General features: G+C 36.6%; 1 protein-coding gene across 3 annotated transcripts; it reads right to left on the bottom strand.

Annotated features, from left to right (window-relative positions):
- Positions 1-487: 487 nt before the first annotated feature.
- Positions 488-3,393, bottom strand: LOC131331489 (uncharacterized). 3 transcript variants are annotated; one of them, XM_058365464.1, is made up of 6 exons: positions 3,232-3,393; positions 2,264-2,431; positions 1,603-1,737; positions 1,164-1,310; positions 882-1,064; positions 488-697 (listed from the first exon to the last, which is right to left on the bottom strand). In XM_058365464.1, exons 1-6 carry the CDS (start codon positions 3,373-3,375, stop codon positions 617-619), a joined length of 858 nt encoding a protein of 285 aa, XP_058221447.1. In that variant the 5' UTR covers positions 3,376-3,393; the 3' UTR covers positions 488-616. The 3 variants fall into 3 exon arrangements, with proteins under 3 accessions (XP_058221447.1, XP_058221448.1, XP_058221449.1); XM_058365465.1 differs by having other exon boundaries at positions 489-697; positions 1,603-1,728; positions 3,232-3,390; XM_058365466.1 differs by lacking the exon at positions 1,603-1,737 and having other exon boundaries at positions 489-697; positions 3,232-3,390.
- Positions 3,394-16,442: the final 13,049 nt, after the last annotated feature.

Consider the following 16,442-nt stretch of genomic DNA (forward strand, 5'->3'; position numbering starts at 1 on the left):
GTATCTCCACAATCAAAAGCCATTAGAGCATCCACATTGTAATAAGCAAATGAGTTTAGATAATCAAACTTTACAACAATATTCAAAAAATACCTCACATTGTAATAAGCAAAGTTACAAGTCTTTTAGTAAATAATTAAATTTCACTCATTCTATAACCAAACTTAACAACTTTTATCAATAACCAAAACTCAATAATCAAACTTAATAACCAAACTCAAAACTCAATAACTCAAAAACACCTAACATTGGAATAGTCTCATCGAGACAAATAATTTGGTGTGATCAGGTGCATAATTGAAATTCGTTTGTGATTGAAAAAATGTGCATTTTGTATTGTGGGGGGTGTTTTGGTTAGGAATGCAAAAAAACTAATGTGGAGGTAGAGGTTGTTAAGTTTAATTATGAGCTAAATGGATAATCAAATGCTGACGTGGCACATTTTGATTATTAGTTTTGATTATTACCATTGCGGATGCTCTTACAATGGTGAAAGTTGTATTTCAGAAGCATAATCATTTAACATAATATAGTCAACACAACAAACCCAGTCCCAACATGCACCGTTCAACATACGTTTCAAACCTTAAAGCAAAAACTTAAAAGCATGCCCCTTTTAAGTATGATCTCCAAGAACATAATATTCACATACATCGCAGGATCTCCAGCCGTCCAGTGCAGTATAATAACGGATGTCCTGTAAAAAAAACAACGGTAGTGTCTTCAAAACACGATAGTTGATCTTGAGAAAAAGTCTAAAGAAACACTATGCATGAGGTAAAAAGCTAGTTGAGATATAGTTCATCAGGTAAAAACACTATGCAGAGATTCAGAGCAATCCAACGTTTAAAAGAAAAGAAAAATCTAAATAAATAAAGTACCTTCTCCTTCATGCAAGAGGAGACCACAGTGACACCAGGAACAGAAGCCACTATCAGTAGGAAATCCTCGGGAGAAGCAACCGACTTATCCTCAGCCTGGAAAAAGATTAGGTTATCAATACAATTATCCCTTGTCTTGAAGAAATATACCCTGAGGATTTTGGTGAACTGGTACGATGTGTCCTGCATTTTAAAAAACCGACAGAAAGAAAGAGAAGTTAATTAAAGAGGAGTAAAAGAAGAAAGAATCTTATTAATGAAACAAAAGCGGAAACCACATACATATTCCCGGTTGTAAGACTTAAGACCAATCTTTGCCATATCCTCATAAACCTTCGAAGCAGGATAGAGAGACTTTTCAACCCAACATGGTTCATATAATCTATCGCCGATAGGACCAATGGGAGGAATGTCCCCAAAATCAAACCCCTGAACATCGATAAAGTTAAGACTCGAGATGTAAATTGCAAGATAGGTTAAATCAAGGAGAGAAGTATGATGAGTATGAACCAAATAGGGTTCACATCCACAGAAACTCTCCCTCCCCTCCTCTTTAAGAAGGAACACACCTCATGGACCACACATAATTTCTCTCTCTCTCTCTCTCTCTCTCTCTCTCTCTCTCTCTCTCTCTCTCTCTCTCTCTCACACACACACACACACACACACACACACACACACAAAGACATTTGAGTAATGCTTGTAGGATAGACAAACATACACGTCTCTTCCTGATGCGCCTATTTTCTTCCCTCAGCAGTTGCTGCCTCTCCACTTGCTGCTGCTTGGATGCAGAACTTTCCTTCTGTTTACCATCGCCATCATTCTGGACAGATCTCTTCCTCTTCTTCCTCTTCTGCAACAATAAATTATAACACTAATAAATGAAAGCATAAATAAACACTACAATCAAGTCAGGTCATCAACAAAAATAGGCAGTAAAAGCTACTGGTTGGTTTGCGGAGGAGGGACTGCTTGGAGTTAGAGACAACCAAAATTAATACTTGAGATGTATATTGCAAGATAGATTAATTGAAGTAGAGAAGTATGATTAGTATGAACCAAACAGGGTTCACATCCACACAGACTCTCCCTCCCTAAGAAGGAACACACACCTAATGGACCAGACATAATTCCAAAGCACGCTCACACACCTTTCAATTCTCAAAGTGTTAGAAATGAAACCTCTTGGGTTTGGGATCTCTCTCTCTCTCTCTCACACACACACACACACAGACATTTGGAGTAATGCATGGACAAACATACACATCTCTCTCTCTCTCTCTCTCTCTCTCTCTCTCTCTCTCTCTCTCTCACACACACACACACACACACACATACACACACACAAAGACATTGGAGTAATGCAAGGACAAACATACACATCTCTCCTTGATGCGCCTATTTTCTTTCCTCAGCAGGTGCTGCCTCTCCACCTGCTGCTGCTTGAATGCAGAACTTTCCTTCTGTTTACCATCGCCATCATTCTGGGCAGATCTCTTCCTCTTCTTCAAACTGTCACCGCCTTCCAGCACCGCCACGTCCAAACCCTTTATGAAAAGTGGACAATACAACAAAAAATTATAACACTAACAAATGAAAGCATAAATAAACACTACAAAGAAAAGTAAACAAATAAGATCGTCTTTACGATATTTACTTCATTGGAACAAATTTAGTAGTATAGTTTCTCTATCTTTACAGGCTTATACTGTCAATAGTGCCAAGGTGGTTTTCATAAATATAAAATAATAATAAAAAAACCCCACAAAACAGGCAGTTTAAAGGGTATGGAAATTATTGCACTTCTTGTGACAGAAGCCTCCAAGAACCTTACATCCATTGCCCTCCAGGATGCAAGGTTTTTTCTTATTTCAATATTTTTTGCTTACAGTGCAAAAATTGTTACGCTACATTAATATCCCTTGTGCAATATAAACTAAGAGCATATGAGCAAATTATCAATCGTAAAGGTTTCTGAATAGAATTATGCCACTATTATTTCTTGAAACATACAGAACCATTCTAACTATTCTAACTGAAGTCCATTCTTGAATTTTGCATACTATGATGTGCATAAGTTATTAATAATGTTTGCCGTGAATATAAACTGATATATGAAAAGAATTTTGTTCTTCAGAAAAGAATTAATCCATAAATAGGACTTATAGATAAACAAAAATCATGCCACAAGCTCGATTCATGTTGGCACATTTCATTCAAACACTATTCGTTCATCCTATAGACATGCTACACCTAAACATATTGTGAACATCTCTCCCCCTCTCTCTCTCTCTCACACACACATATGAAGACATTGGAGTAATGCATGTAGGATAGACAAACATACACGGCTCCCCTGGATGCTCCTGATTTCTTCCTTCTCCAGCTGCTGATGCTGGTTGAATGCGATCATTTTGAGGCCCGAAGGTGATGGTCTAGTTTTCTTCTGCTTACCATTGCCATCATTCTGGGCAGATATCATCCTCTTCATCAAACTGTCACTGCTGTCCGGCGCAGCCACGTCCAAACCCTAACAATTGTGCAGATGAATGAAAGCGTAAAAAACCAGCAGAAGCAAAATCCGAGATAAACAAACAAAATTGGGCCAGATAAGTCAAAGGCTTACGAATGAAATCTGAAAATCCCTGGGGAAACAAAATAGGAGGAGGAACCGCTTGGGTTCCAAATCCACAAACAAATCGAGAGAAAAAAGGATATGAACATCCAATAGATCCGCTCACTGATTTTGCAATTGCCAATACGGATAGTAGTATTGGGAAAGGATGGGGGTTTTGGGGGGGATCTAGGAAGGAAGGAAGGAGGAGGGATCTAGTCTAGCAAGAAATACTAACCACATAGGGTAGCTAGGGATAACGACGAATTCCATTACATGACACTACGGTGGCTGGTTTTGAGACGGCCGCCGTGATATTCGATTTTTTTTTGAAACAGGACAATCACTTAATATAATTCTTTCTGTTCTTTGAAACCATAACCTTGGACAAGACCACAAATAACAGAAACTTTAAGAACACATAAAAACAACGGTCACTAAATAGGTATTCATGGATTAAGCATCCATGACAATCTTGATCTCGGCCAAACTTTTAATTTGTGCTCTGACCTTCTCATGTGTCCTTAGAGCATCTCGAGTCTTGACGTATTTTAAGACTCAAATTTAAAAATGGGGCAAAAATCACAAAAATCTCTCTCCAATCTTTGACCCAAACCCTTCCGCATTTTGGGTTTTACCCATTTTTTTGCCCAAATCTGAGACAACTTTTTCCTTGACTCATTTCTCCAACGGCTAGTTAGAGAGAGAGAGAAAGAGGGAGATGTGTAAAATTTGAGTTTGATGGTTGGAGATGTGTCTACCCAAAATTTGACTCAAATTTGAGAAAAAATATGGGTGAAGGCTGAAGATGCTCTTAGCGTCTCCACAAAAACAACTATTACTAAATACGTAATGATGGATTAAGCATCTGTGGCAATGTTGACCTTGGCCAACTTCTTGAAGTTGGGTTCTGACTTTCTAATTCCTCTTGGGTGTCTCAATGGGTTCGGTCCAAAAAGTTGGGGGGGGGGGGGGGGGGGGGGGGGGGGGGGGGGGACGGATCAAACCGAACCAATTTCAGCCTTATTCTTTGTCATATTTCATCCCAACGAATATAAAAATAGTACCATTCTTCCCATGTTCAACCGAGTCAAGTTGAGTACACGACAGTTCTCCACATTGTATACTGACACATCCATCAGTACAAAAAGAATGAAAATGAACACAACATACTCAAACTAGTTTCTTCTGCGTTCAAACTATTTCTTCTTTTAATTTCCAATATCAGCTCAAGATGTTCAAGCTCTACTGTTCTTCCTTGTTGAGAGAGAGAGAGAGAGAGAGAGAGAGAGAGAGAGAACCACTCGTTCTATAACTTCTATCTGATCTATGCAAAGAAGAGGAACGCCGCTCAATATATACCGCATATATATTATACTCCTATGTTAGATTTTAGGGTTTGTTGGACGGCAGTTGTAGGGTTAGGGTTTGTTTTGGCTTTATGTTGGGTTTTCTTTTTATTTGGGTTTTTTTGGGCTTTTAGATGCATGGGCTGTGTCTCATATGTAATTATTGTTATTTGTTGTATCTGGGATTGTAGGCCTTTAGAGGCTGGGCTGTGTTTTTTTTTTTTTTTGAGTACAAAGAAAAATAAAACACAACTACACCCTATTCAAAACCACTCCTCTCATATCCGCCTCAAGGAGTGGTGGGGGATAATGTGCGAAGGCCGGGTAAGCCCATAATGCCTTTCAAATTGCATCTAGGTGTGTCCATATTAGTCTTTCTGACTTTGGTTTCTCTATGTTCACGACTCCAGGAAGGGATACGACGAGGTATACATATTTGATGGCCACAATCACTCAAGTTTGTAAAGTTTACATGTCATGGCTATCTCGCTAATTGCCATGCTTTATATGACTACAAGCCTGTGATATTGATTGATATGTATACAGGTGCCCCAATAACTATTCAATGTAAGTAACGTGATCGCATTATTGGACGAGGTTTTGCATTGGGATTGTATCATCACCCTTCAGTGTAACAGCTCCACAAGTGAAATTAGAGGAAATCCTTGTTTTCCAAAATTAAACATTGATGGTCCGGAGCTGGTGTTGATACTAAAGTAATCATCTTTGGACACACCAACCTAAATTGGTGCATTCTTTAATAAGGACTAAACTTGGAGTTGCAAATATTGCTTCTAGTACTATTGTATTGATGGACCATTTTGAAGCTGTTCTTCTATGTCTAATTAAATTCTTCTACTGAGAGAATTGGAAGAATGTTTTTAAATTTAAAAGTCGAGTATATAATGGTTGTCTTAACTCTTGTGTTTCCTTCCCACCCGAACAAGCAAATATGACACACCTAGCAAATGGGCCTAAAATCATCGAACCCTTTGAACTTGAATCATCAAAACCTATGACACACCTAGCATAATGGAAACAGATTCACAAACGGTTACGATTTTTGTTTTTTCCTGGAAAATAAGCTTTTATGGGTTTTTGTTTTTGTCCTCGAAAATAAGCTTTTATTTCACATCGAAAATGCTCCTTGATGTATAACAAACACAGATGTCTGTTATTTCTTACTTCCGTCGTATCTTTTACGTCAATAAGTCTCCCATTAGGATGTTACTTACACATTGTGATGCTATCTTTTCTTACCCTAAATCTTGATGTACTCCTTCATTGTGATCAATAAAATTCCTTTTTTCACCGTTCAAAAAAAAAAAAATCTTCCGTTAAATGTCAATGGCGCCCGATGAATCAAGTTCTAAATGCAAGTTGCATGACCAAAAAAATTGCGAGTTGCTGACAGTGATATTCTTCAAGTGTGTGGGGGTGTATGTGATTTGGTTTTCCAAATGTCAAGGGTGTCCCTGTCTTTTCATCCTAATTGGTAATAAACTAAGGAGGCGACTATTCGCAGCCCCGTATTTTCTCCCTTAGTCCGTTAAAAAATTTCAATTATACTCGACAGTTAGTTACCGAAATTGAGATTTATTTTCAGTATACAATTACCGAAATATAATATTTTTTTCAATAGCTATTTACCGAAAATGTATCCGGCAATTGTTTTACCGAAAGTTAAACATATTTTCGACATGTAGTTATCGAAATATAATCTTGTTTTCAACAGCTATTTACCGAAATGTTATGTATGATTTTCAACAACCATTTACCGAAAATGTAATGGGTTAAGGAAGAAAATACGAGGCTGCGAATAGTCGCCCCCTAAACTAACAATGTTCCCCATTATCTTCTCCTATTGGAAAATGATACTAGAAAACATGAAACTGAAATGAACGGTTGAGATTCATAGTGTGTGAATCTCAAATATTCATTTCAGCTTCCTGTACACTTTCATGGAAAGTCTTTATGTGTCTTAAGCTCCGTTTCGGAACCAAAAAAAAAAGTTTTTATTTTTTAAGAAGACAATTTCAAGCTCAAAAATTATGTGCTTATTAAAATCTAAAAATATGCAATATGAATATTGTTTTGAAGATCTCGATGAGATTTTTTATACGATGCAAAAAAAAATTTAAAATATATTATTTATTTATTTTATTTTTGAGTTTGAAAATGTGAAATAAACTGCTTATTTTTTAAGAAGGCTTCTGGAACGAGGCCTTATTAGAGCATCTTCAACCCATGACTTCATATTGGAGATGTCAAACGTTTTTTGAAAGCTTACGTGGCATTTTGGCATCTCCAATTTGACATCAAAGCATTTCTTTCCAACCCTTATGCCAAATTCTTTTTATTTGATATCAAGTTATCCCTCTCCAACCCTAATGTCAATCTTTATATCAATCCAAACAGTCATTTTTTGAAATTTGGCATGGAGGAGGGTGGTTGTCAACTTTGACAATTTTGTCATTCCCTTCAAAGTCACGTAGATTTTGGCATCAAAAGAAGGTTGTTAGGTTTGATTGAATTTTGGTGTCAATTGTTACTGTTAACATGTCTACATAGGAATTGACATCTCCTATTGGAGATGCTCTTACTACTGCCTTTCCAGAAAAACTAACACCCATCACCCAGAGAAGTTTTAAAAAGTTTTGTTTACACAATAAAGTAGGAGTAACACTTTGTTTGGTTGAGAGTTTAGTTTAGTTTTGGTAGTGGGTAGAGAGAGAAATAAGGTAATGATTGAAAAATGGGTAATGATTTGAGAGAGATATAGAGAGATGAAAAAGTAATAATTGGAGAAATAGGATAATAATTGGAGAAATAAGTAGAGTAATGATTGAAAAATAAAACAAAACATAGGCTTCATTCCGGAACCTTAAAAAAATCCTTATTTTTTAAGAAGGCAATTTCAAGCTTAAAAATTATGGGTATATTGAAATCTAAAAATATGCAATATGGATCTTGTTTGGAGGATCTCGATGAGATGTTTTATACGATGCAAAAAAAATTAAAAAATTATTTTTCATTTACTTTATTTTTAAATTTGAAAATGTGAAATAAACTACTTATTTTTTAAGAAATTTCCTGGAACAGGGCCTAAGAACCGAACAAAGTGTAAAATATTTTTGTTTAAAAGAATTCACTAATATTGTAATTTGCAAACGGTCCGACTATTGGGTGCCACCATGTGGGGATAAGTACCTATTTTCCATCAAATCAGGTCAGTTCAGTTACCAAAAGTATGTACTTTACTCTCTTAAGCAACACAGCTTTTCTACTGTATTTCACGTTAACTGGCAATAGGAGGTAACGAGGAGAGAGAAGGATTTCTCTACCAATGGCTAGGATTAAAGCAATAAGATCCAATGGTTCACAAGCAATGGGAGTATGATGCTCCCAAACCACTTGAGAGCATCATAGCCGGAGCCGTGGGAGAGAGGTCAAAATAGGTTTGGTTTGCTCTTATTGATAAGAAATTGGGTAAGTTACATTAAAACCCACTCAACTACGATCTATTTTCTCTTAATCTCCCTAAAGTTTAAAACTCAGCACCTAACCCTCTTAAACTATACAAATCCTATATGTTGAAGTTGGTGTCAGTGGAAAATCACAATTTACCCTCTTGCCCATCAACCATCTGTCCATCGTATTCTTTTTAACCTAACCTTCACCCTTAGCTTTCCTGAAAACCACCACCACATCGAAAACCAAATCCAATCTGGACTAGGCACCACACTCTAATAAAAGTTATTCCAACCTTAATCACCTCATATCTTGTTATTGTCTGCGATTTTCTCCCGAACTAACTCAGCCAATTAGGTTCTTTTATTCTTCTCCAGCCTCTTCTAACTTTGAAAAATTACCCTTAAACGAGGAGGAAATGGATAATCTCTTCATGAAATCTTATTCGTCATGTCATGTTCTGTTCACAAATAAGTTCCGTCCAAAATCCTATTGTTTTGTTAACTAGAGGAGTTTATTGTAATTAGAAAGTTTAAGTTGCCCTTTAAAAAAGTTAAGTGAAATTAGTCAAAGTGGAAGAGGGGTTAATGTAGTTTATCCTAAGAAATTTTGGAGAGTAGAGAGAGAAAGAAGTAGTGGCAGCTGGCAGTCAAGTTCCAATTTGGGAAAACGACGGTCCAGGATGTGTTTTGATAATTAATATCTGCCAATGACATATTAAGAACATTTGTTAATGCTAAAAATGTCTTTGACGGATATTAATTATCAAAATTCGTCATTGGCCGTCATTTCCCCTTCCAATTTTCCGTAGGGGGTGAGATGTTATTGGGTATGGTTCGGCCTACAGAGATGAATTGCGATGAGGTCTACCGACACATTTAAACGAATGTAGAATCGTCTAATGCACGTGGATCTATTCGTAGATATAAAATGTCACCCGCATCAAATAGTTGCATATATGTCTATTGCGATAACATTTTTAATATGCAAGTGAGGTGAAAGTGCAGTTGGTGTCTCCCTTATATTATCGTGCACATGGGCAAGATTCGATTCTCGTAAACACTTATCCCGTTCCCAAGTCTCCTACTATACAGTAGATAGATTATACTTAACAAATGACAAAAATAAATTTAATATATTTTTTAAGACATTTATTTATTTATCTAACTTATTCTTGTTAGTTGGTTTACTTTTATTGTTAGTACTAGTAATTTAGTAAACCTTGGCTTTGTTTCTAAGCAAAACGGTTTGACTTTTTGCATTCGTTTGAGGGGAGAAATTCAAAAAGTGAAACAAAAATTAATCGAACATGAAAAAAAAATACTTAAAAAATTTAAAATTGAATTTTTTTATTTTTTCAAATGTTGGTTATATTTTTTGACTTTTTCAATTGCCCAAATCCGATATAATTTGACCAAAACATAATTGATTTGAGGAGAGAAAACCAAAATTTAAATTAGATAAATCAAGCCTAACCTTATGTATTCATAGTCCAAACCTTAAGGTTTTGATAGCCGTTCAAGCAGAAAAGAAAAGAAAAGAAAAGATTTGAAGTCCTAGAAAAGACAAGTGTGAGGTCATGATCAATGAATTAAACTGGTTAAATTCTATAAAAATAAAAATACATATAAAAAAGAATTAAAAACTTAACTTTTTGAATTTTTTCAAATGTTGTTTATATTGTTTGACTTTTTCAATTACCCCAATCCAGAACAATTTCACCCAAAAAAAGATAAAAACCAATGTAAATTAAATAAATCAAGCCAAACCTTACGTATATCGAACTCTTTTGAGTTGTTTTCAAGGATTAAGGCATGTTGGAACTTTGGTACACTTTCTATTCATTATCCAATAACTTAAGCCCATCTGAAGTTTTGTCCCTTTTTCTGCTAAACAAAACCATGCTTATCAATATAGAGGCATAAAATTGCAAATGAGAAAGGAATAGATTGCTGCACCTGCACAAAAGACGCTGCGTAAAGCTAAACATAACCAGAATCTAGCGTACAAATTTAGGCACAAATTTGAATGATCTTCGTTAGGCTACAGTGTACAAAGTCGGCCCTTGACTCTGGGGTTGGCTCAACTACAGACAAGCGGAAGAAACATGCATAATATTACTCCATCGGGAAACAAAAGCCGGGCGAGTATTAAGAAGTCGCGGTGTAATCAAAACTTGAATGAATCACCATATTTGCTCCTCATATTGTAACGGTCATACTTTGGATTGTCATAATTCACCGGCTTCATCTCCACGGGTCTCTGTTCCATCCCTACTGCTCCAAAACCGGTCTCTCCACTATTCTCCCGTCGATGCTTTGTCCTTTCTTTCTGGCTCTTAGACCTATTATGTTGACCGTAAGGTGGGACCTCCCCTGATCCATAGATTTCCGCATATTCTTGCCGTTTTGACGATCTGTGCTTGCTTGACAGAGAAGGGTCTTTGAAACTGGCCGATCTTACGTTAGGCGGTTTCATTTCTGAATATTTGTCACCAATATTGGGAGTAAGGGCTTGTCGGGTTTCAGAGAGAGGAGTGGGAGTTCTTTGCTTTCGAACCAAGAGGGTCTCAGCCTCATCTTCGGGCATTTTCAGAGAATCTTTCAGCAGAGTGAGACCACTGCTCTTGGAAATCTTGTGGTTGAAATGAAAGGTGATGAAGTAGAGGAAGATGCCAGCCAATGCTTCAAGTGCGAGCTTGGATAGATCAATTATGAGCCTTCCAAAAGAAGGCCACCCCTCTGCTTCTTGTTCCTCCTTGATGGGTTCAACAATAGGCGTGGATTTCTCCTTGCTCTGTTGGTGATGAGAGTTGCCTTCTGATGGATGTTTCTGCACTTGTTATTGACATAGATTCAGCCGCAAAGAGAAGAAAGAATAAAACAGACACTTGAACTATCTGGAATGCACATGCTCTCTTTGGCAATGGATCGTCACCAAATGAGAAATCGTTCAGAACACAAAGACCATAGGAGGAAACAAGTCCCGACAGATACTCCATGAATCTGAGAGATAAAATCACAGTTGTCTTCAGTCAATTTGGATACTGACAACCATTTGGCCACACTCATCTCTGAAAATTCTTAATTTCTAATTCCACCTTCAAGGAAATTAACAACACGGAAGTGAAAATCCAAAGTAGAGTATTACCACTTTGTAAAAACAAGAAGGTCCAAATCCCTGTTGAAGCATGCATGAAGCATATCCTACTAAGACTGCACCAATGACCATAATTACATCTGCCAAGAGAAGCAACGGATTATACCAATATTCAGTAGGAAATGCAATCTGAAATACGCAGTTAAAACTTGAATTGATGCATCAGAGGTTACAGAGGTCAAATTAACTACATCTTTGCCATGGGCCCACTTCGTAGCAATCCACATGCTACAGCACCCTTAAGGCTGTCCTGTGGTCATAGATTTGCAGAGGGATACAACGGGGAAACTAAAGTACAAATTTAGCATTTAGATTCACCTTTTCCCTTTCTTTTTCAAGTCCTCCTCAAATCTTTGATCCAAAGACAACTTAAGTGTATGCATCACAATCGTAAAAGAAGAGACCCATAACTTCCTTTGCATACTTATCGTGGCAAAATCAACTATCTACCTAAGATATGACATTCTTAGCATGGAAGTACCATTTTCTGGTTGAAACATGAAACACCTCACATGCTTACCGTGTTAGAAATTCCACAGTTACAAGCCCTAATTTCTTGCTCCAATCCATGGCATGTGAAATAAACTTGAGATTCAAGTTCATACCTGTAAGTGATGAGGATGCCATGATCCTCAAGTGCAACAGCTAACCTTTCTTAGCGGCAAGATCGGTCGGACCAAAAGCACGCGACTTGTGCAACGTCATTCCTTTTCAAAAGAGAGAAGAGAAACTACCCTCTTTTCCTTTTCTGTAGAAAATATGTTTTCAGTGGGCCAAAACACATATATATAGGATGAGGACAAGATACTCCTCTTGTGCCTAATAAAATGGCCCAGCTCATTATGGGTCCAAATTAATCATATAGCACGAGGCCCACAGTTAACAAAATACATATTAGAGCATCAGCAATGGGAATAATCAAAATCGATAACCAAAATGTGCCACGTCAGCATTTGATTATCTATTTAGTTCATAATCAAACCTAACAAACTTTATCTCTACATTGGTTATTTTGTATCCCTATTAAAAAACCCCCTACAATACGCAATGCATTTATGTCTAATTGCAAACGAGTTCCAATCACGCACCCGACCACACCAAATTATTCGTCTCGATGAGACGATTCTAATGTGAGGTGTTTTTTAATTTTTTAGTTTTGAATTTGGTTATTGGCTTTGGTTATTGAGTTTTGGTTATTGGTAAAAGTTGTTAAGTTTGGTTATTCAAAGGTCAAAATTTGATGAGTTGTTAAGAAGTTGCTAAGTTTGGTTATTACAATGTGAGCAATTTTTGAACACACATTGCTAATTTTAGCAACTTTTTAGTTTTCATTATTACATTGTGGATGCTCTAATAAAATTAGGTGCATCAATATAACCCATTACAAAATAGTGATCACTAACCAAATGGGTCTAAACAAATACTCCGATATATTTGATAGTCGAAGTAATCCGAAACCTTTTAACATAAATGAAATATGCTAATCCACAAAATTGGAATAAATCTAACATACCATACCCGACAAACCTTAAGCTGAAGGATTGCAAACAACCAGCAAGCATGGACACGTTCAATTTCAGTACACTTCATTTAGCAGCATTAAGTATTATAATGATTACCACGTAAACCCGAAATACGAGTTGTTTTTTCCTCGAGGATCATTACAGAACCCTTCACCTAAAGGGTTCGCACCATTACTGCTACAACTCGTATTTCAAATTCCATCGTCACTCACGCTAAGAACAAGTATTTCAATGCCCTCGAATCACAGAGAGAGGTCAATCACTTCAATTTCAAATACCATTTCACATGTTGCCTCGTGTCAACAAAGATGAGATCAGGGGGGGTCTAGTAGCGGCGACCGCCACAACAAGAATTTTAAAAAATGCAATTATTATATGTAAAAAAAAAAAATTTATGCCCAACTTATATAGTCTCGCCACCACTAAATTTTTTTAGTATACATTTCGCTACTGCTAGGGTAAAATCCTGGTTGCGTCCTTGCGTGTCAATAAGGAAGAACAAACTAATAGACCTCGCAACATGGAGGAGAACCATGTGTTTTTTCCCTTGCAATTTAGCGTTAATTGTAGATTAGTCATCACGCTGATAATTTTTTCTTTCTCGGTTCGAGTAAGATAGTGCAACAAAAAGAAGCTCAAAAATGTTCAAACACGAAAATGGGGACCAAATTCGAAAGAAAACAAACCAAGACAAAGTACTACTAAGAAGATAGATGATCGACCACTAAAATTGCTAACCTAGAACAAGTTAATATTACTAGCAATTAAATTACACATAACCGAGAAGACAACAAGAAACAAGTTGCGACCAAGATGAGTGTAACTGAAATGAGAACGTTGTGATTAACGTGCAGTAAGACTTTGCGAAATAGAATTAGAAAAGAAAACCTTCACGGGATGGTAAGGTTAGCACCAACACAAGATAAGACGAGAGGCAAAAAATTAAGATGATTTCAACATATCTATCGCACTAGTTAGGAAGAGTAATACTCCCTCCGTCCCATAATATTTGTCCGGTCCGTAAAACGAGTACTATAAAATAATGTAATTCTTTTAAGAAAAAATTTAAATTTTTTTCATAAGTTAAAAGAACTCGTCAAGATCTAGTAAATTGTTGAATTTTTTTTCAACTTATCTTACGAAAATTGTATTGATTGTGTTTAGTTGGGAGTTTAGTTTAGTTTAGTTTAAGTAGTGGGTGGAGAGAGAAAGAGAGTAATGATTGAAGATAGGTGTAATGATTGGAGAGAGATAGAGAGAGATGAGAAAGTAATAATTGAAAAAATAGAGTAATAATTGAAAAAAAAATAGAATAATGATTGAAAACAAAACTAAAACTAAAATTAAACTGTTAACCGAACAAAGCCATTATTTTTACGTCTCCGTTTTGCGGACCGGACAAATATTATGGGACGGAAGGAGTAATATAGTTATGGTAGAAGGGGGCATTAAGGGGGAGAGGGAGACCAAAGTTGATAAATACGACTATGGAGAATCTTCATAGATGAAAACAAAAGCATGAGATTATGAACAGATCAATTGTAGGCGAATTGTTCTCACTCTACAGTTTCTTCGTTATCCTTGCCGGACTGCTCAACCGTGAACAATGCAAATCAGAGAGAGAGAGAGAGAGAGAGAATGAGGGGACCACGAGTGCATGTAAAGCCAACATTTTTTACAGAAAAAGGCTGTATAATTGGGAATTTGGGACCACTCACATCTTGAATTACTCCCCCACTAATTAGGACAAAATTAACGGACCAAAGCATAAACTAATCAAAAACTTTCTCTACTACTAATGGTGTTCGTGTGGTAAACCGGGGATTTTGGGTGTCAATTAAACCATAATCCATTTGCATAAGAAAAGTGGGTAACAATCGACTAATTACCTTGGTTCTTCTTCGACTGTAGGATTCTTCTTCCTCTGAAAACCCTAGCAATGTCGATCCATTTCCTCTCCAAAACCCCCTTCTGCTAAAAACCACCAAATCAAAAATTATGATCACTGAACCAGCATCCAGATTGAAGTTTGGCTCTGACCCAGATCAAAGATTTTCCTAATTTATACAAGAAAGTGTATAATTATAGAGATGAACACGTACCGAGAGAGAATTGCATTCGCATTTTGCACTGTAGCACAGGATTTCGGAAATGGGTTAAGATTCGGTGTTTCACACTTTATTTTTTCCGATATCCCGCAGTAGAAATGTGTTGTGAAAATACATCAATCGATATTCAACGAATTCAATTTTTTTTTGTTGATTGATTTACTCGTAAGTTCTAAAAACTAAACAGAACCGATCATCGAAACACGTCTGTGAAGACATACAAAACGAGTGCCAAATGCAGAAATTCGTTTTGGAAACAAATCGCAACTTGAAAATGCGAAGTTAATATCAACCCCAGATGGTTTCAGATTCAGTGTTTCACACTTCTTTTTTCCAATACTCCACGATATAAATCTGTACTGTAAACATATCAGTCGATATTTGATGAATTTAATTTTTTTCCCCCGATTGATTTAATCATTAACTTATAGAAATTAAACAGTTTCGATTTTAAAAAGATGTCCGGGAAAGACGTAAAAAATGGGTCTCAAATGTAGAAATCCGTATAGGAAGGAAATCGCAACTTGAACATGCGAAGTTAATATCGAACACGCGCCTTGTGGGTGCGAGTTTTTCTTTTGAAAACAGATCGCATTTTGAGGACGCCTGACTGACGGCACCGTTAGGATTAATGCGAGCAACCGAACTCCCATTTTTGTTGTGAATTTTTGTAATTTTAAACTGTTGTGGGCTATTTTTTTTTTTTCATTTGTCAAAATATTAGGAGGTTTCATTGATAGGAAAAACAGTACATCAAAAAGAGCAAGATCCCTATAACACAATGTCCGAATCAAGCCACAAGCTCTGTCAGCAAGAAAGGACCCCACTCCCACACACAAATCTACTAGGCACAACATTCGTCGCAGAAAAATCGCAAAACCAAACCAATGGAAACCCCCGAAGGATGGAAACAACTCCATCAGAGGTAGGAAACCAAAAAAACAAATGCAACGGGAATATATTCATGAAGTTTTAGGAAGTCTTTTAGAATTCACATCCCGCATAGGGACACGAACACAGATACTGACAAGACAATTTTAAAATAGTTTCTCTAAAAAAGTCAGCTTGGCCTTCTTCTTTTTTTTAATTTTTATTCAAAAAAAAAAAATCAAATCTCGCCTTTGTAGAATACGAGTAGGTAATAAACCCTAGAAAGTAAATTACTCCTTTGTAGGAGTACCTGTTTTCCCAAATTCAAGCGATCAAAACCTAGGATCCATTGCAAAAATAATTAATTTTCCCAGAGCCCAACTTTTTCCCATTCCCCATGTTGGCCAGGTATTCAACTCCTTGTGTTGGTTTGGCATGCAACTTCTCCATCTTCCAAACAACTT

The sequence above is a fragment of the Rhododendron vialii genome, chromosome 6a, assembly GCF_030253575.1.
Source record: "Rhododendron vialii isolate Sample 1 chromosome 6a, ASM3025357v1".
NCBI lineage: Eukaryota > Viridiplantae > Streptophyta > Magnoliopsida > Ericales > Ericaceae > Rhododendron > Rhododendron vialii.

Coding starts and splice junctions, on each gene's coding strand:
- LOC131331489 (XM_058365464.1), bottom strand. CDS start 3,375: ATGAAGAGGATGATATCTGCCCAGAATGATGGCAATGGTAAGCAGAAG. Junction 1,311..1,602: donor GGCGCATCAGGAAGAGACGT/GTATGTTTGTCT, acceptor ATCGATGTTCAG/GGGTTTGATTTTGGGGACAT. Junction 1,065..1,163: donor AGTCTTACAACCGGGAATAT/GTATGTGGTTTC, acceptor TTTAAAATGCAG/GACACATCGTACCAGTTCAC.